Below are 20278 nucleotides of genomic sequence, written 5' to 3' on the forward strand. Positions count from 1 at the left end.
TTGTTCCTGTTATGAGTATAAAGTGTCCATCTCGATCTCTTCTGATTGATTTTAGTTTGAAGTCAACTTTGTTAGAAATTAATATGGCTACACCTGCTTTTTTCTTAGGCCGATTTGCTTGAAAAACCTTTGCCCAACCCTTTACTCTGAATAGATGCCTGTCTTTGTGGTTGAGATGTGTTTCTTGTAAGCAACAGAATGTTGGATCCTGTTTTTGTATCCAATCTCTTAGCCTGTGCCTCTTTATAGGTGAATTGAGTCCATTAATATTAAGTGATATTAATGACCAGTGGTTGTTTACTCTGGTTCTTCTTATTGTTTTTGGTAGTAGAGTTTGTGTGTCCCCCTTCTTTGCGTTGTGCTTGTGAAGGGTTACTAGATGCCTGAGTTATTTTAGGCAGTGTTGGCAATGTTGGATTCCTTGGGTTGTGATTTTCCTTCTATAACTTTCTGTAAGGCTGATTTGTGGCTATGTGTTGTTTAAATTTGTTCTTGTCCTGGAATGTCTTGTTTTCTCCATTGATAGTGAACGATAGCTTGGCTGGGCTTGCATCCATGGTCTCTTAACTTCTGAAGTACCTCTATCCAGGACCTTCTGGCTTTCATGGTTTCCATAGAGAAGTCAGGTGCAAATCTGATCGGTTTACCTTTATAAGTTACTTGGCCTTTTTCCTTTGCAGCTCTTAATATTCTTTCTTTAATCTGTATATTTTGTGTTTTGATTATTATATGGCGAGGGGATTTTTGTTTTTGATCCAGTCTATTTGGTGTTCTGTATGCTTCTTGAATATTCAAAGGAATATCTTTCTTTATGTTGGGAAAGTTTTCTTCCATAATTTTGTTAAAAATATTTTCTGGGCCTTTGAGCTGTGACTCTTCTCCTTCTTCTATTCCTATTATTCTTAGGTTTGGTCTTTTTATTGTGTCCCATATTTCCTGAATGTTTTGTGATGAGAATTTGTTGGCTTTGCTGTTTTCTGTGATCAGTGCGTTAATTTTCTCTATGGTGTCCTCAGAATCTGAGATTCTTTCTTCTATCTCTTGTATTCTATTTATTATGCTTGTTTCTTTAGTCTCTGCTCGTTGATGTAGATTTTCCATATCTAGCTGGTCCTCGGTTTGTGTTTTCTTCCTTGCTTCCATTTCAGTTTTTAATTCTTGAACAGTTTCCATTACCTGTTTGATCGTTTTTTCTTGGTTTCCCATTGTATCATTTATGTATTTACTCATTTCTTCAAACTTTTTGTTATACTTCTCATCCATTTCTATAAGGGCATTTTTTACATGTTGTTTAAGGGACTCTAATGCTTTCATAAAGTCAATTTTTTCCACTTCTTCTGTGTTAGGGTGTTCCAGACCTTCAGTTGTAAGATCATTGCATTCTGGTGTTTTCATGTTGTTTTTCAGATTGTTGGGTGAATTTTTGCCTTGGTGCCTGCCCATCTCCTCTATCGATGCTATCTAATGGGTCTTTTAAAACAGGATCAGGTTTCCCTGCTGGCCAGGCCCCCCCCCCTTACAAAATGGCCTCGCTTCGTTTCCTGCTGTGGGCCAAAATCCCTCTCACCACTCAGAAGGGTCTTCAGGAGCAGGACCAGGCTCCCTGTTCGCCAGCGACCTCGTCAACGAAAGGCCTACCTCTTTGATTTAATTGTAGTGGGGCGATCTGCTCTCAATGTGGGCTTCGGTGTTTCTACCTTGGACCATCCCGTGTCCACAGCGTGTCTGCGCCGGTCTCTCCGCGCCTCTGCGCGTCCCCATATAAAACTTTAAATAAGCTCATAGTCTGTGTTGGACTGCTGCTCGTAGCTATCCCTGGCCATATATAGCAGTTTAGATGTGACTGAGAGGCCCCAGAACCTCCTAAGACAATTTGTACCCGGGGAAAAATGACAGACAGCTGAGAAGGTGGTAATGGGGGGTGTCTGAAAGTGAGGGTCTAATGACCTTTTCCTCAGCCTCTCCTTCTATGAAGGATCCTCAGACCAGCCTGATCTTGTTGATGGTTTCTTTTAGATAATTAAAGTTGTTCTGATTGAAGTGACAAGGGCCTTTGTGCTTAGAGGACAGTGATCTACAGCATTTCAGCTCTTTCTCTTGCTATTGTATTCTTTTCAGCCCTTCTTTTGCAAATTTTCTCTAAGCCTTAGAGTGGGTGATTTAGCAGTCTGATTATTTCTTCCATTTGTGGTTGAAAACTGGGCACCCATGCCATAACAACAGGCACTTATTCTTTAGCATCTAGATTGGATATAATTCTCTACTGTAGCCACAACCCACAACCTCCTCTGGAATAGTCCTTAAATTCAATTGGAAAGGAATCAATTGCACCCATAGTATTTACACTTCTGTACCACAGTAGACAGATGTTGTCTGGCATGTTTGTAGGGTAATACACAAGATCCACAACCTAGTAGGACTATTGGTGGCAATCCCCTGCCCAAGGCTGTATGGTACTTTCAGGTACTAGGAACACCAATTTCTAGTGAAGGAGCTTCTGACTTAATTCCAGCTTTAGTGCTCTATGACTTACAGCAAAGCATGTAGTATCTTTAGCAATGTGTTCTTACCACCTACTTCTGATGGGCCACAAAGAGCAATTGCAGTAGACTGTGTTGTTTGGGAAACCTCAGGAACCTCCCTGGACAATAATTCTTAGGAAGTTAGCCAACCATTGATAATGAGACGTCCATTTAATAACCTTATGGCTTTGGGGAGTGTTTTGTTGTTAACTCTTGCAAATTACTTTGGGTCAAAATCTTTAAATTGCCCTACTAGCTATCATTTCCTTTCACAAGGTGTCTATGATTATACATAAATTGATGTCATCATCCATTCCTGTCTAATGCTCTTTCTTGTACCACCTAATCATCTACAACTGGAAAGAGTTGATTGCACCCATAATATTCATGCCACCATGCCACAGTATACACACGGCTTGGCTGTTGGTTCAAATTCTGGGGAGGACTCAGGGGTCTGAAACAACACTGGCACAAGCACAGCCTCTATGAACGACAGGATTGGTGGGCACCACGGCTCATTGCTGTATATATCCAGGCCACATTCGCAGAATTTAATTCTATCCACCTCAGAGAGAGGCTTGACTAGAAGGCCTTCAATTTAACCTTTAACATGATAATCTATTTTCAGTATTACTACAGTGATGGATTTCACCCGTGACAGTGTTTTATGGACAGTCAGAAACTGCTGTTCAAATGTTATATACTTATTTTCTGTTTTTTTTTTGTACGATTATAACCCTGTTTGGACTGCTTGTTCAGGTCATTTCTTCCAAAGCTGCGAGCTCTAGATCACTGAGAGTCTAGTTACTTTCAACACAAATGGGCATAGCCGATTAGTCTGTCTGGTAAGGATCTCGTCTCTTTTAAAAAACAAACAAACAAAAAACAAACAAACATGCTGAGCTTTTTTTGTCCCAATCTCACATGGAATCACTTTTAACCAAAATACACACAGGGTGGACATTTTGAGCAAGATAGAGCATGAAAATGTACCAGTGCTTTAAGAGCATTCTGGACTCAAAAGAAAACACATCTGCAGCTGTTTTATACCTACCAGAGTGGGCTACTGAAGGATATTCTCAATGAACCTGTCAGGTATCATATGAACCTTAACAACTACAATACTCAAAAGAATTAGCAGATCTGCCTGGCCTTTGCCCCCTGTGTAAACTGACTTCCCACCCTTACCCCTTCTGCGCATATGCCATATCTCAAATCTTTCCTAAACCTGTCAGACACTCTTAGGATAGTCTGATATAATGAAAACTATTTGTAGATGCTCAACGGGATCTCCAAAAGCCCACCAAATGTTGATTGCTCTTACAAATCAGCAGCTAAGGAGACACTAAACTGATATCTGAAAGGTCCAATATGGCATGGAAAGATTGTATGCCTTATATAAAGCATTTCCCAAAACAAAACCAAAAATACTGCAAGGTTGGGTACAGTGGTGTCGATGGAAGGTACAACTCTAGGGTACTACTGTATTTAATCTTCTGTAATCTGCTACCACTCTCCATATGTCACGCAGCTTCTTTATCCTGGGGAGATGCCATAGGGACTCTGTATTTTCCTCCTCAGTGCTCAGCTGGAATTGTCTCAGCACTACTTGGTCTGGCCTGAAAAGATAGTTATGCTATACTCAGAGGACCAGGATAAATAACAGTGAAGTTCTATGGAATTGACAGGTTTATAGGACCTAGGTTCAACTCTAAGGCTACATATGGTTAAGCCTTGAACATGGTTCATTGCTATTTTAATATTCTTGTTTAAAATATCTTAAATAAAATGAATATTGTCTCTATATAGGCAATATTCATAGTGTATTTTGTGAGTTGGGTGTGATAGCTATTTTGGGTTGGCTACTTGACTACTTCTGGAATTGCCTAAAACCGAAACAGCTGGACACACGTGAAAGGAATTATTTTTCTTAAATAAGTCATTTGAAGTGAGAAAACCCACTTTGAATTTAGATTTTTTTTCAGGTGGGAAGATCCACCTTTAATCTAGGCCACATCTTCTGCTGGCAGCCTATATAAAGGACATTTTTTTAAAAAAGGAAGCTTGCTCTTTTTGGCTGCTTGTTCTCGCTGGCACAAGATAATGATGTCAAAATGGCAATTTGTAAGTATGTAAGGATCTTAGAGTGTATGAACAAATACCTGAATGAGAAATGCAAAAATACAAACAAGCTGGATGATGGTGGCGCACGCCTTTAACCCCAGCACTCGGGAGGCAGAGACAGGCAGATCTCTGTGAGTTCGAGGCCAGTCTCATCTACACAGTGAGTTCCAGGACAGCCAGAGCTACACAGAGAAACCGTGTGTCAACAATAACAACAACAACAAAACCCCACACTTAAATGAAATAGAGAAAACAATTGAATACATGAAAATTGAGTCTCTGAAGAAAAAACAAAATGAAATAAAACGTGAAATTACAAACTCAGTAAGTAAAACCAGGAGCTCAGAGAAAAATGCTACCAATAGATGGGATCAAATGGTATAGGGAGAATACCAGATCTCAGAGACAACACTGACGAAATGGATCACTCAGTCAAAGGAAATGTTAAATAGAAAAGCAAAAACAGGGGGCTGGAGAGATGGCTCAGAGGTTAAGAGCATTGCCTGCTCTTCCAAAGGTCCTGAGTTCAATTCCCAGCAACCACATGGTGGCTCACAACCATCTGTAATGGGGTCTGGTGCCCTCTTCTGGCCTGCAGGCATACACATAGACAGAATATTGAATACATAATAAATAAATAAATACTTAAAAAAAGAAAAGCAAAAACAAATAAACAAAGAAAAAAATAAAAATGGAATGTAAAGAAAATTTGGTCACTGTAAAAAGACTAAGCCTATAAATTATAGGTATAGAAAATAAAACTCAGGTAAAAGACACAGAAAATATTGCCTACAAAAGCATAAAAGAAAATTACCCACTCTGACAAAACATAAGCCTATTAGGGTGTGAGGCATACATACCACATAATAGATAGGACTAGAGAACAAAATTAATATATAATATAATAATCAAAACACTAAATGTATAGAACAAAGAGAGGATATTGAAAACCTGTGAAAGACAACAGTGAAGTCACGTATAAAGGTGGTCCCATTAGAATAACACTTGACTTTTCAATGAAGATTTTGAAAACCAGAAGACCCTGAACTAGTGATCTAAAATTTCTCAAAGACCACAGATGCTAACCCAAACTACTATTCCTAACAAAACTATCTGTTGTAATTGAAGGAGATAAGAAAAATTACTATGATTTGAGGAATTTATGTCCACAAAGTCAGCCTTATAGAGGATACTAGAAGGGACACTTAGGCACAAAGATAAAATTAACAATATCAAAGAGGGTACAAGGTGATGTGGGAGTGATTTCTTATTAATAAAGAAACTGCCTAGACCCATTTGATAGGCCAACCCTTAGGTAGGCGGAGAAAACAGAACAGAATGCTGGGAGAAAGAAGCTGAGTCAGGGAGTCGCCATGATTCTCCTACTCCAGGCAGACACAGGTTAAGATCATTCCTGGTAAGCCAGCTCGTGGGCTACAGCAGATTATTAAAAATGGGCTAGTCCAGGTGCGAGAGCTAGCCTAGAAGAGGCTAGATAGAAATGGGCCAAGCGGTGTTTAAAAGAATACAGTTTCTGTGTAATTATTTCAGGTAAAGCCAGCCGTGGGGGCGGCCGGATGCCTGGAAAGCAACCCCGCTGCTCTTATTACAACAAGGAATATATAATCCCAGACAAGTCAGCCAAAAGCTCAGTAAGGAGACAATACCATAACAAACAACATGAATTAATATACATTGTTCAGTATTAATGGTCTCAATTCTTCCAATAAAAAGACAGACTAACTGGTTAGATCAGAAAATAGGATTCATCTCTTCACTGCCTCCAACATCATACCTGGCTATCAACAATAGACACCATCTGTCTTAGTTACTGTTCTGCTGCTGTGAAGAGACACCATAACCAAGACAACTCTTGGGCTTGCTTCTTTTCAGAGGCTTAGTCCATGATCATCATGGGAGAAGGTGACAGGCATGGAGCTAGAGCACTAGCTGAGAGCTTTGTATCCTTACTGCAGGCAGCAGGTGGTGGGAGTGAGGGTGGCTTGGCTTGGTGTGGGCATTTGAAACCTCAAAGCCCACACCCAGTGACACACCTCCAAAAAGCCCACACCTACTTAACCTCCATGAAGATGTAAGAATGCAAAGTCGATTGAGATTAACTTTGTCACCTAGGATCAGACTTGAAGAATCTGACGTCAGTGGCTCGTTTTGAGCATATTTAAAACAGAGTACAATTTGGGGAAAAGTTTCCAGACAATACTCATTCCATTCCAGGTTTCTAGGCAACAGTCATTTCAATTGCAGGCGTATAATATAGCTTAAGGTGTGACTATGTAAAAAGTCCTTTGCAAAGTACATAAAGGGTGGGTTCTATAGTTAAAAATCCCAGAATCTAGTGTGGTCTCTGACAGAGAGTATAGAAGTCAGCGGTACATGTGGTATCTTCCCTAAGGATGGGTTCTATTAACTTCGAGCTAAAATAATGACCTAGGGAAGGAAGAATTTGTGATCAACATTCTAGGTAATTTGAATGAGGTCTGCCTCTAGAACAGAAGGTGGGTGAGGTCTGCCTTCACAGATAGCATAAAGGTCACCAGATCAGTGATGTCAACGGTATTCACTCCCAGCCTTCTGGGCAAAAAACAGGTCATTCTTCCTTTGAGGAGAGACCCCTGAATGTTTAATATTCCTGCTTCCCTAGTGCTCTGTGGGAGCAATGACACTTGTGCCCCAAAGGAAACATTTGGAAGGCAGACCTCACCCGCTTTTTGTTGTTGTTATTTAAAAGATGTTTTTACTCTGCTTATTTGTGTGTGTTCTTGTGCTGTGGTCTTTTTTGGATGTCAGAGGGAAACTGACAGGAATTGGTTCTCTGTTTCCATCCTGTGGGACCCCAAGATTAAACTTTGTTCATCAGACTTAGCAGTATCTAGTTAGCCATCTTGTCAGCCCTAAGTCTAAATTCTCTTTCCATGCCCTTCAATGGTTTACATGGCCTAGATTCTGTCAAATTTGTCTCTTAGAACTTTCCTTTTATCTCTTAGCTTCCAGCCTTTTGTGCTTCTACTACCTGAGACTTCACAAGACAGTCTAGTTGTTTAAACGTGTGTATATATATATATATATATCTTAGCTTCCAGCCTTTTGTGCTTCTACTACCTGAGACTTCACAAGACAGTCTAGTTGTTTAAACGTGTGTATATATATATATTTATTTTCTATGCACAGAATACTTTCCCCTTGCCTTTTATATGGCTGACTTGATTTGGGCCTTTAGACATTATTTAAAATGTCATATTGCAGCTTTTGAAAAATTTTTTCTCTTTCATCATACTTCTCCCTGTCTATAGTTGTGCTGTTATTTACCTTTTTTATTTTTCTATTGAATAGCAATGAGTACACAGACTGTGTCCATCGTGTTCACTAAAACAGCATCTGTGCTTAGCACACTGTGCTTGACCATATAAACTTGAATTTATAAATTGTAAGAATAAATAGCAATGTATATAATGATTTTGAGTGAACTTATAAACAACAGAAATCTTTCACTTATATTTCTAGAGGTTGGGATGCCAAAGATTAAGATGTAGAACATTCATTTTCTCGTTAAGTCTACTTTCTGGCTTGCTTGTCACCGCTCCTGTTGAGACAGTGAAAAAAATAATTTGAGTTGTGTCATAAAGACATATTCCTTTTTACAATGCCTCTAATCTTATGAACAAATCAGTTTCCAAAGGACTCCCCCTCCAGATACCATGCATGACCCTCAAGTCTAGGATTTCAACATGTGAATTTTGAGGAGATATAAATATTCAGGCCATAATAAATCCAATTCAGCATAATATGTTACATTTGATTGTTCTATACTTTGGTATCTTTTAACAATGGGGCACCTATGTCTTTTTTGTCATCAGAAGCATCTGTTAGTTGCAGTTGGTTATAACATACCTGATATAACTAAACCGGATTCGGAGCCCTGGAAAATTGGTGATGCTAACTATCAACTTCAGCTTCATTTGCAGTGTGATATGTTTAAATCTTTGAGAGACTCCTAGACTGATTTGAGACTAAAAAGATAAGATACTGTTGAGTGATGCTACGCCTGGGGAGACATGAATATCTGTGGTCTACTTACCCCAGATAGGGAACTGATCAAAGCATGATACCACCAAAGTCCAACTTGGTGAACTAATGAGTTTTATTGGGATTACTTACAGAAACTTGGGTGAGGGGGATTACTTACATGATCGGACCATCTGCCATCACAAAAAAGTGCATTCCCTGATGGGTGAGAGTTCACTCAAGTCAGAAACCTGGGGTACACTACACAATTTGCAAGTACCTTAACAGGTTGGAGAGTGTTTTATCCCAGTGGCTCAGATGATCTGGGCCTCTTCTAAGCAGCTCCGCTGGTCTTTGCTTTTTCTGGGCAGCTTGGTTGGTCCCTGCTTCTTTTAGCCTGCTTGGTTCATTTGGTTTTTCTTTTCCATGCTGTTCATTCTTAGCCTCTTCTAAGCAACTCAGTTTGCAAAGAGACTCTCAGCCATGGTTAATGCTTTTATACTCTTGGGGGTGGGGGGGAGGAGGGAAGGGCCTAGTGGATCTGGTCAGTTTCAGGAACCTCCTGAAGATATTTGTGTTATGTCCCATCTTAATGAGTTTTCTTGCAGGACATGTTATTGTTTCACCTCCTTGTAAACATTGTATTCTAAAGTATCCTGTTGCTTCATTCACCTCCTTGTAAGCATCCTATTCTACACTAGCCTGTTGTTTCACTTTCCTTTTTCATTGTACGCCTTAAGAAGTTTCCCTCAAAGATGGATTTTCTGGAAAGTTTTAATCTTGAATGAAACTGCTACATAACAAATTTATGTGGATTTTCTTGAAAATCTTTCTGGGAGGTAAATGCCAGAAGGGTAAATGAGAGTTCACGAATCTGTTTGCTTTTTATGAATGTTAAAAGTTCACATAAAAATGTCTAAAAGAAAAAAAAAAGAAATTTCAAAAAAAAATGTCTAAAAGAATCTGGCGAAAGCTGTAGACTATCTCCCCTTAAAGGTCCCCTGGCTTCACCAGCCTTGTACCCCCAAAATAATCCTGTCTATAGCCAATTTAAAAAATGTTTTAAATTAAAAATCAGTAATTCTTTAATAATAATTTCATGTAATATATTTTGATCATATTAATTCCCTTCTGAACTCCTCCTAGAACCACCCACCTTTGTTTTCATTCTTCCAGTTGAATCTGTGCCGCACGTATGTTCTTGGATTTGTGGCCTTCCACTGGAACATGGTCAACTTATCAGGGGATATACTCTTAAAGAAAATGGACCACCCCCTCCCCACAGCTGTCAACAGCCAACAACTCTTCAGCTACGGGTGGGGATTCAAGCCTGCCTCCCCTCGTCTTGGGATTTGGTTTGATTTGAGGTTTCATGGGGCTTGTGCATACTGTCACAATCTCTGTGAGTTCACATGGGCAGCTGCCCTGTTGATCCCATAGGGCACTGTATTCATCCACAGACTCTGGCTCTTGCACTCCTTTTTCTTTCTCTTCTATCGTGTGTCTGACCTTTTGGAGGTGAGGGTGTCATATAGTTATATAGTCTTCGATGGTAATATTCCACAGTATCTTTGTAACTTGGCCAGTAGTTGGTCTCTGTTAATCATCATATTAGGAATGCTTTAATACTATGTCCATTTCGCAAAATAACAGTAGGAGGTTTTCCTCTGGGACTAGTGACATGTTTAACCACAGCTTCTTGGACTTTAATGGTGCCAATCCTCTGTAGTGGGATTGAAGTACAATCAGAAGGTTGTTGGTTACCCCCATGATGTTTGTATCATTACTGTCCTCGCGGATGAGTCTTTCCAGGTCAATCATTGTTGTTAAGTCACAGGGCTTAAAGCTGGGTAAAACTGGTGATCACTTTGCTCTTCTAGTAGCGTACATAGCACCTTCCAGCATTTATAAAAGCTAGCCAGTGAAATGAAGCATTCAGGTCAGTCACAGCTTGATAGCTCCATGTTCTGTGACATAAGTACATGGTGTCTTTAGCAGTTGAGTTTCGTAAGATCGTATTACGTAATCCTAGCTGGATTATAGCTTTATAGACTGGGCTAGTGTCAAAGTTGTGGCAATTCTGTTTCTTCTTCCCAAGCACTGGGAATGCAGGTGTGTGCTTCCATATTTAGCTCCCTTTGTACTCCCAATTTTACCACTTTTTTCTCCTACTGTACTTCATGCACTATCCGGAGTCATAGGTTTGAGGTGTTCCTCCCTACTCCCAATTCCACTCAGCCACACTAATGTACACACACCATACACACGCATACACACCACACCACACACACAAACAATAACAGTAAAATAAAAACTAAAATCAATCAGTTGTACATCTTATGTGCCACTCAGTGTTGGTGTTGTAGAAAATACCAAGGTCAGGAACTTATTATTGCCTCTTTCAAAATATTGAAGATTAAAAATAAATATAATTCCAGGTAAATGACTAGATAGAAAAACATACATATATCCAGCTCACTCATTAGCTATGGCTGCCATAACCAAAGAACCACAGATTAGTGGCTTATCAGAACTTAACTTTCTTATAATCTTGGGAGCCAGAAAATTGAGTTCAAAGTCAACTTTGATTTCTTCCGGTCTCTCCTGGGCTTATAGATGGGTTTCCACATGGTCCTCACCCTCTACTTGTCTCTGTGCAAATTTCCTCATCATAAAGTCATTGAATATGCTGGATAAAGGAGCACCCTAATGGTTTCGTTTTAACCTATTTACACCATTAAAGACCCTACATCCAAATACAATAACAGTTTGCAGTATTAAGGGTTTGGACTTCAACCTAAAATTTTGTCATCAGTAGGGACAATTTTATCTGTACAACCAGGAAATAAAAGTTATCCCTCTCAACTGACAATATTAAGTGGGAATGAGGTAGGACTCATCTCTGATGGCATTCGTGGGAAGCTCCCAACAGGTTGCACAGCCATTTGCATCTCTTAACAGAATCATGATAATCTCAATGAGCTGGCAGACAAGCTGGCTGGCAGGCAAGGCATATCTAAGACACAGCACAAATGAAGACCCATGGGTGAGAAAATGATGAGACACTGTAGAATCACTGATCCCTGGACTTCCAGATGTGGGAGGAAACTGATAGGTTATTCAAACCAAGCCCCATTTAATTCAAGATTCCCAGGCAAAGGGCAACTGAGCTTCCACTTCTGTGTGTATGCCTCCAGTGCCTGGGGTCATAGCAAAGCTTTAGTCTTCAGCCAACTGTGACTGCTGCAAACAGTGAGTTGGATAAAATGAGCAGTTTACTAAGGAGAGGTCAAAAAGTCTATGTGTGTACCATGCTAGTGATGGCTTCATGACGATATCCTCCAGGAGCTTCTTTCTATTATCACACTTTTAAATTCTATCTTACTGCAGCTGCAACCAGTACAACCTATATTATGGGGCAAGCCAGGAACCCTGGATTCTTGTTTTTCTGTGTTACTTTGGGCAGAGATGTCTTTCAGTCTTCAGTGTACATGCATATAACAGAGGGAGAAATGGAAACTCCATTTTGTTCACCTCACAGAGTTATGGAAGATGAGACAGAATAATAATGGGTGTGATTGGAACTGACAACCTCAACTCTCAGCAGATGTAAAAGGGCAGGTTTCATTGCCCAGAGTGGGCGTCATGAAAAGGTGGGCAGTTTCTGTTGATAAACGTTTTTATCATTCTCAGCCAAATAAGTAAAGGGAAAATTCATCCATCATTTAGACTCCCCACTATATTCCTGAAGATACAAAGGAGACTACTGGAATGGTGTGTGTGTGTGTGTGTGTGTGTGTGTGTGTGTGTGTGTGTGTGAAAGAGAGGTGGGGGGAGAGAACACAGTGAGCTGAAAGAAGTTTGGAAAGCTGCTGCAGAGGGTAAAGTCAGAGCTTTATTTTTTATGTGACCATATACAGGTTCCTTCCCTCTTTCAAACCGCCTTTTATTTTTCTGTACAATGGAGATAATGATGCTTGCTTTTCCACGGTTATTCTGAGAAGTGAAAGTAATGCAGATAAAAGCGCAAGAGATTAGACTCTAGAGAGAGGGCACCAGGACAATACACAGAAGAAGGGCTTAGGGAGAGAGGCGTGAGAAGTCACTGTCATGGTTTCAGTGGGCCAGGATCTTAATATTTAGAGACTGTCCCAACACCTTTTGCAACTTTGGAGAAGACTTTCCGCTGAGTCAACATAATTGGGAAGCCCCACAATAAACTGCATATAAATCGAGAGCAGCAGGAGGGCAGGCAGGGGTGGCAGCTGCCTTACCCTTGGCGGAGGTTATTCCCCCTATATTTTCGCTTGCATCCAACCCCTCAGTTTGCAAGCCTTGGAGGAAGACAAAGGCGGCTCACTGGGACCCCCTCCCCCAGTTGCGTGTTTCCTTCCTGTCAAGCCCCCTGGGAAGCCGCAGGGTGGAGAAGCACAGCCCGCACGCCGGCAAGAAACAACCTAACTGAAGGCTAGGTCAGGCTGAGGGGATTCGGCTGTAGAGCCGTGGAGGAGGGGAGGCGGAGGGGGCGCTGGGGCTCTCGCTTCCTCCAGCCCAGCCCTACCTCCCAGTGAGCCCGCGACAACCCGCGCCAGCCGCCCAGCCTCACAGAAGCTGGACTTCGTGGACACCATGCAGTGGATTAGAGGCGGATCGGGAATGGTGAGTGCACGTAGCTCTAGTTTTCCCTGCATGAGCCCTAATCCTCCAATCCAACCGCAAACCCCTCAAATTAACCTCCACACCAGGAGCCCCCATACCTCTGCCCACCGCCCTCGCCACTGTCCTTCAGACACCAATGAGCTTCCTGTAGCCATTTTAGGAGTCTCTGCTTGCCTGACAGACCTGTAAAGACCCCTCCCATCCCCCCTCCCCCAGACATTTCTGCCGCCCTCCCAGGCTGGGGTAGGCTCAAACTGGGGGATTGATGAAGTGGCCAAGAGCATCCCAGGTAACACCTGGGATGCCAAAGAGGCAAGGGTCTTACAGTAAAACTCTCAGGATGAAAGCAGGCTGGCAAGGGGTTGAGGGGAGCAGCCACAGAACCAAGGATTATAGAGAGCTTTATAGGTTAGCTGCATGACCTCCTTAACTAGGTTGTGCGTACCTGTCACCCCCTAGCCAGCTCTAGGGCCCAGAACTACCCAGGTGGAAGCTATCTGGGAAAGACCTGCAAAGCATCCTTGCCTGGGATGGTCTCACCCAGTCCACATTTAGGGCTTTGTCAAGGAGAGATGCTACAGAAACCCTCATCCTCTAAATGGGAATTCAACAAACAGACCCCCCACCGATGGAAGGAGTGTGTGCTTTTGTTTGTATGTGTGGGTGTGTGTTTAGTATCATCTTCAGCTCATTTTATGCCATGGTGATCCCTTTTATACCTGGAGACCTTGAAATGACTTCCCTTTGCAGAGAGGAAGTGGTGCCCGAATCTTGAGGCTTCTCTGAATCAGCTGGGGACAGTCCAAGTCTGGTTAGGGGCACTGGGGAGTGGAAGGCCACAATGACTTTGTATTCAGTACTGACAGGGGGTATTGGAGGGCAGTTGGGTTGGGTCAGCAGGCGCTGGTGCCGGTGTCAGCACATACTTCTGCACTGCCACCCACAATCTGCAGCAAAAGCAAGAGAGCCCGAAGCAATTGAGCACACACACACACAAATTGATCTTGAACTCCTTTTTTTGTTTCTACTCTTAAAGGAAGGAGAGAATCTGGTGTGGGCTAGGAATGTATGCAAGGGAACTCCCCTTCTCCCTTCCTTGGGGTTTTCTCAGGCTCTCCTCTTTCAGTAGTTCTTAAAGGCAGCTAGTTTCTGTCATTAAATACAAGGGCTTACCTAGTTCCTTTCCCCAGAACTCTCTCCTTCCCTGGGGACTCACAAGGCTAAATCAAATGTTTGTAGAACCAGTAAAAGTGAGAGCAGGTAAAGATATTAGAGTCCTTGGAGTCTAGCCAGCACACCAAAGGACACAGAGAATGGAACAGATTTGCTCAAGGCCACAAACTCTTTGGAGGTAAATTGGAGTCTCCTGACTCTCCTTCACTGTCCTTCCTTAGCATTCGGCCAATTACTGTTTCAGATGGTGCTGAGGAAGGTAGAAAAGAATGAATCAGGGAAAGACTCTCCAGTAGGAGCAAATGCTGTAACAGTTGCCTGAAAAATTCCATGCAAGTTCTGTCATTTGTGGCAGCTGGGGCTGGGCGAGAGTTCCCTCCTCTTCCAAATGGATTGGCATGTCAGGACTCACAACCATGTGCTGGAGACAGATTAGATTGATGGAGAATTTGAACTTTTCCCAATTTTAAAAGAAGCCAATGACATATTCGCATATCACTATGGGATTAAAGGTTGCTTGGTGAGGAAAAAAACTCAATAAGATTTTAGGGGACCAAAGTGATGACTATTCTATGATAAAAGCATTTACCAGCTAAACATGGTGGTACATGCCTTTAATCCCAGTACTTGGGAGGCAGAAGCAGGCAGATCTCTGTAAATCTGAGGCCAGCCTGGTCTACAAAGCAAGTTCCAGTACAGCCAGACTGCTACAGAGAGAAACCCTGTCTCGAAAAACCACCACCAACAAAGCATTTACCTAGCCACTTGATAGAGGGTGATATACTATTATTTTAGCCAGGGAGGCAGAAAACCTTTAGTCTTTACCATGGTGTTTGCTGTTGGGAATGTTTCTCTCTCTCAAATAAGATTATTAATGACCATCAACATTCCTTCCTGTAAATGTTGGATAAAAGTTAACTAGTAGCCAGGCATTGGTGCCATACGCCTTTAATCCCAGAACTCAGGAGGCAGAGGCAGGCAGATCTCTGTGAGTTCGAGGCCAGCCTGGTCTACAAGAGCTAGTTCCAGGACAGGCTCCAAAACCACAGAGAAACCCTGTCTCGAAAAACCAAAAAAAAAAAAAAGTTAACTAGTAAACCAACTAACTATTCCTGGGCACAGGACTTGCTCTGGATTGATATTGATATGCCCAGTGATGCTCTACTGGAAAAAAAATGGATTTTCTCTTTCCCAGCAGGTGTCAACTTCAGCTTCTTGGTTAGGGGTAGAAGTCTATGTCCGAAATTCCTTCTCAGTGCTGGAATTTTGTTTGGTTTGAATCTGTGCAGGTTTTATTTTTCTGTTTGTTTTATTTTCTTTTTGTGGTTTTTGTTGAGGAGGGAGAGAAAACAAATTTGGGTGGGTAGGGAGTTGGGAAGTGTCTGAGAGGAGTTGGGGGAGGGGAAGGATATGATCAAAATATATTGTATGAAAACCTTTTTAAATAAAAAAAGTAAACTAGTAAGGATTGTGAGAGAAAATGGGGAGTAATATGTGGTCACCATTTTGTAATATGGCCCTTTTATTTACACTACACATTGAATTTTTCTCCACATTTGAGAGCTGTAAATTAACTCACGTGTTACCATGTAACTCCTAAGATATTGTTGAAGAGTTTAAAGAGTTTACGGAAATTGCTGTCTTTTAGTGGATGCAGGATGTTTAACTGTGAGTTCATGTTGGATGATAAATTGTTCAGCACGCCGATTTATAGCTTCCTCCGGAAATGATAGTTGTCACTGAAATACAGATTATGTCTAGAATGAAAATAACATTCTGTGTAGAGTCACAAGTCTACGATTAAAGGCCTGATTTTTATGCCTTTCTTATTATCCTTATCCATGAATAGAAGTACCTTTATTTTCAAGGTGTTATTGTAGACACTGATTTACTTAAAAAATGTTAGGCTATCTGCTATGAATTTGCATAGATGTGTTACAGAAAAGAGCAATGAACAAAAATAAATTACAAATTATGCTTAGGAAGTTTACAATCTAGTAGGTTGATGGGGGATAACAAACCAGTCACAGAAAATAGTATATAATATGACAAGATGTGTTAAGCACTCAGGAAAACAGAACAGAGATGAGAATGGGATGATATATTAGATCAGTCAAACCCTTTATGGTTAAGGAACAATTAAATAAAAATACGAAAGAACTTAAGGTCCATATGCATATTTAGAAGAGGATGCTAGATATAAGGACCAACCAGAAGAAAATCTAACTGGCTTGTTTAAGAAACAAAATACAGCAGGTAAGGAATTAGTAAGTGGAGAAAAATGTTGGATGAAATCAGAAAGAAAACGAAAATAGATCAATAAATGATATGGGGATTTTTTTATGACTGGTATGAGACATTGAAAGCTTTTGAGTTGATGGGGGTCCTGATCTGACTTATATTTTATCTGAAGACTAGATGATAGTGGGGTAAGGACAAGAATTGTGAAGATGCTATTTCAGTAGTTCAGATTAGAGAGAATGATGGTTTGGCTCATGAGGATAATGGTAGAGATGATGTGTATGATGAAAGGAGTGTTGCCAGTATAATTTGTAAATGGTTTGTCTTCTTTTTATTACCTATTGAGGCACTCAGATGGATGAGACTTGGGTTAGAAAGAACAAAGAATAACTATATACATACAAGCGTATTTCATATAAAAATCAATGATTTGAATGATTTGGGTTGGACTCCTAACCACGAGTGTAGGTAATAGAGATTTGGTTTTAGTTAGCATTTCAGTCAATTAGCTTTGATTTCTGATCTTCCAAGAAAATTAAGTATAATATTAATGGTTTGGAAATTTGGTATGGTATCTAGAATGAATGAAAAAAATTTTGAGACAGGGTTTCACTGTATAGTTCTGGATGTCCTGGAACTCACTCTGTAGACCAAACTTACCTTGAACTCACAGAGATCTACCAGCCTTTGTCTCCTGAATGTTGGGATTAAAGGTCTACACCTCTACCACCCAGCTAAATCAATTTTTAATATTTTCTTCTGTATGACAAAATTATATTCAGTAATAATCATGCAATGATCAGCGCTATTCTTCATTTTCATAATTTGTTCTTTAATTTTAAAACAATTAATGGAAATGAACAATGCATTTCTATTTTAAAGAAATATGAATTCAGAGTTATCACCTGTGTGCCATGAAACAAAGATATTATACCCTATACCTAGCTTTGTCTTGTTCTTTAAGATTTAAAAACACAAACGAATTTCCCGAGTTGATCATATAGAGTAACAGAAATGTCATGTTCTGTTTCTTTGTCTTCATAATCACTGTGGTCTCACTGTTTATTTCAAACCCACATTTAAAATCCAAAACATAGAGTACAAGAGGAATTGCGGATTTTATAAATGCATCTAGAAATACCTTTAATGATTCTGAACCTTAATAAAATGAAAGAACCAAATGAGCATATGTAGTTAATTCTGTTTGTGTGTGGGAGTGTCCTAGTTTGCTTCTCTGTTGCTCTCATAAAACACTGGCCAAAAGCAACCTGGGTAAGTAAAAGGTTGATGTGGCTTACAGGTTATAGTTCATTATTGTGGGAAGCCAAAGCGGGAACTCATGGCGAGAACCTGGAGGTGGAGAACTGAAGGAACTCTGCAGAATAATTTACTCCCCATGGCACACTCAACTTGCTTTTTTTAACACATCGCGGAACCACCAACCTAGGAGTGGCACCACCTACAGTGAGCTGGGCCCTCCCATACCAGTGATTAATCAAGAAAATTCCTCACAGACATGCCTATAGGCAATGTGATGGAGGCAGTTTGTCAGTTGAGGGTACATTTTTCCAGGTGGTTTAACAGAAACTGACCACCATGGAGGGAACGATGACTTTCCCGTAAAGTAGAATGTTAGAAAGGGATAAGTACTCAGTAGTCCTCATTGTCTGCTATGTTCAGCGAGTCCGGTTTTATCCCATGCTTTTTCAGACCCAGGCCAGCTGGCCTTGGTGAGTTCCCAATAGAACATCCCCATTGTCTCAGTGTGTGGGTGCACCCCTCGCGGTCCTGAGTTCCTTGCTCGTGCTCTCTCTCCTTCTGCTCCTGATTTAGACCTTGAGATTTCTGTCTGGTGCTCCAATGTGGGTCTGTCTCTGTCCCCTTTCATCACCTGATGAAGGTTAATATTCAGGAAGATGCCTATATGTTTTTCTTTGGGTTCTCCTTCTTATTTAGCTTCTCTAGGATCACTAATTATAGGCTCAATGTCCTTTATTTATGGCTAGAAACCAAATAAATCAAGAACAATGGCAATGCGTTTTTTTAATATTTATTTATTTATTTATTTATTTATTTATTTATTTATTTATTACGTATACAATATTCTGTCTGTGTGTATGTCTGCAGGCCAGAAGAGGGCACCAGACCTCATTACAGATGGTTGTGAGCCATCATGTGGTTGCTGGGAATTGAACTCAGGACCTTTGGAAGAGCAGGCAGTGGGTTTTTGATCCTACTGCACGTACTGGCTTTGTGGGAGCCTAGGCAGTTTGGATGCTCACCTTACTAGACCTGGATGGAGGTGGATGGTCCTTGGACTTCCCACAGGGCAGGGAACCCTGATTGTTCTTTGGGCTGAGGAGGGAGGGGGACTTGATTGGAGGAGGGGGAGGGAAATGGGAGGCGGGGGCGGGGAAGAGACAGAAAGATTTAAAAAATAAATAAATAAATAAAAAAAAAAGAAAAGGATGAGTAATTAAAGATGGTAGTTTGAAATACTATATATATTTCATACATATAGTATATATGTATATATACTATACATATGTGTGTCAAAACAACCATTGTTTTAATATTTTGACCAGCTACACACCTTTTAAAGGGAAGATTGTTTTGTACTGCAGTTGCTTATGTTGCTGGTGCATAGTGGTAACAAAATATACTTTAACTTTAAATCTTTAAAAAATTCTCTGTAGATACTGTATACTGATACTGTCCATTCCAAGGGTTCTTCACCCCCCATTGCCCAATGCTCATTTTGCTTCTGCTTTAAAGAAAACGACAGAGTTCTTTCTTATAGATGAATTCCTTGTCGAATCCTTGTGACACTGCAAGTCATAGCATTTGGGTTTGTAGTATGCTTTGTATAGACAAAATAAAATGATCAGTTTACTGTAAGTTTAACAGTATTTGATCCTGCTATGAGTTACAGAGATGCATCTTCATTGGCTTCAAACACAGAGAGTTTTATTTTTCCACACAAGAAATGAGGAGATAAGCATCCGCGGGCCAGTAGAGCAGATTCAGGGAGTCTTTTAAGATTCCTCTGTTCCAGTATTCATAGCATGCTACTCTTCCTGGTCCAGGAAGTGCTGAAGCTCCAGAAACTTACTCATACCCACACTTTAGAAGAGCAGAAGAGGAGGAAAAGAATGAAGGTATCTTCTCCCAAGTCCTATTGATACTTTTCCTTGCACGTCATTGAAAACCTGCACTATGACTGCTCTGATCTGCAGTGGAAACTAAATGACGCTATAATTTACGTTGCTTGGCAAAGTTTACACCAAAAACTTGTGACTGGGATTTCTGACACGAAGAAGAGATGGATGTTAGGTGATACCTGCAGTCACTGTCATGATGACTTTACCTGTATGTCTGCCAGTTAGAGATGTACGGAATTACAGGCTGCATAGGATTAGATTGTGAGACAAAACCTGTTGCTAATGATAGCAGAGAAGCTGTCATGATATATCTTGTTCTACTTTGCTTCCAGCGACAAGAGTATTCTTGTGAAACCAAGTGGAGGGTGGCGTTCT

At 40.7% G+C, this 20278-nt stretch overlaps 1 protein-coding gene across 2 annotated transcripts in view; it reads left to right on the top strand.

The window, feature by feature from the left end:
- Positions 1 to 20278, top strand: part of Arhgef9 (Cdc42 guanine nucleotide exchange factor 9) — a 307395-nt gene that overhangs the window by 134872 nt on the left and 152245 nt on the right. Inside the window, exon 1 of one of the 2 annotated variants that reach the window (XM_005371537.3) lies at positions 12857 to 13328. The exons of the other annotated variant lie outside the window; for it this stretch is intronic. Within the exon in view, the coding sequence (XP_005371594.1) occupies positions 13299 to 13328 (30 nt within the window). The 5' untranslated portion in view covers positions 12857 to 13298. Of the gene's footprint in view, positions 1 to 12856; positions 13329 to 20278 lie in introns of those variants that run through there. 2 annotated transcript variants of the gene reach the window in all.

Source organism: Microtus ochrogaster, unplaced genomic scaffold (genome assembly GCF_000317375.1).
Source record: "Microtus ochrogaster isolate Prairie Vole_2 unplaced genomic scaffold, MicOch1.0 UNK112, whole genome shotgun sequence".
In the NCBI taxonomy this organism is placed as follows: Eukaryota; Metazoa; Chordata; class Mammalia; order Rodentia; family Cricetidae; genus Microtus; species Microtus ochrogaster.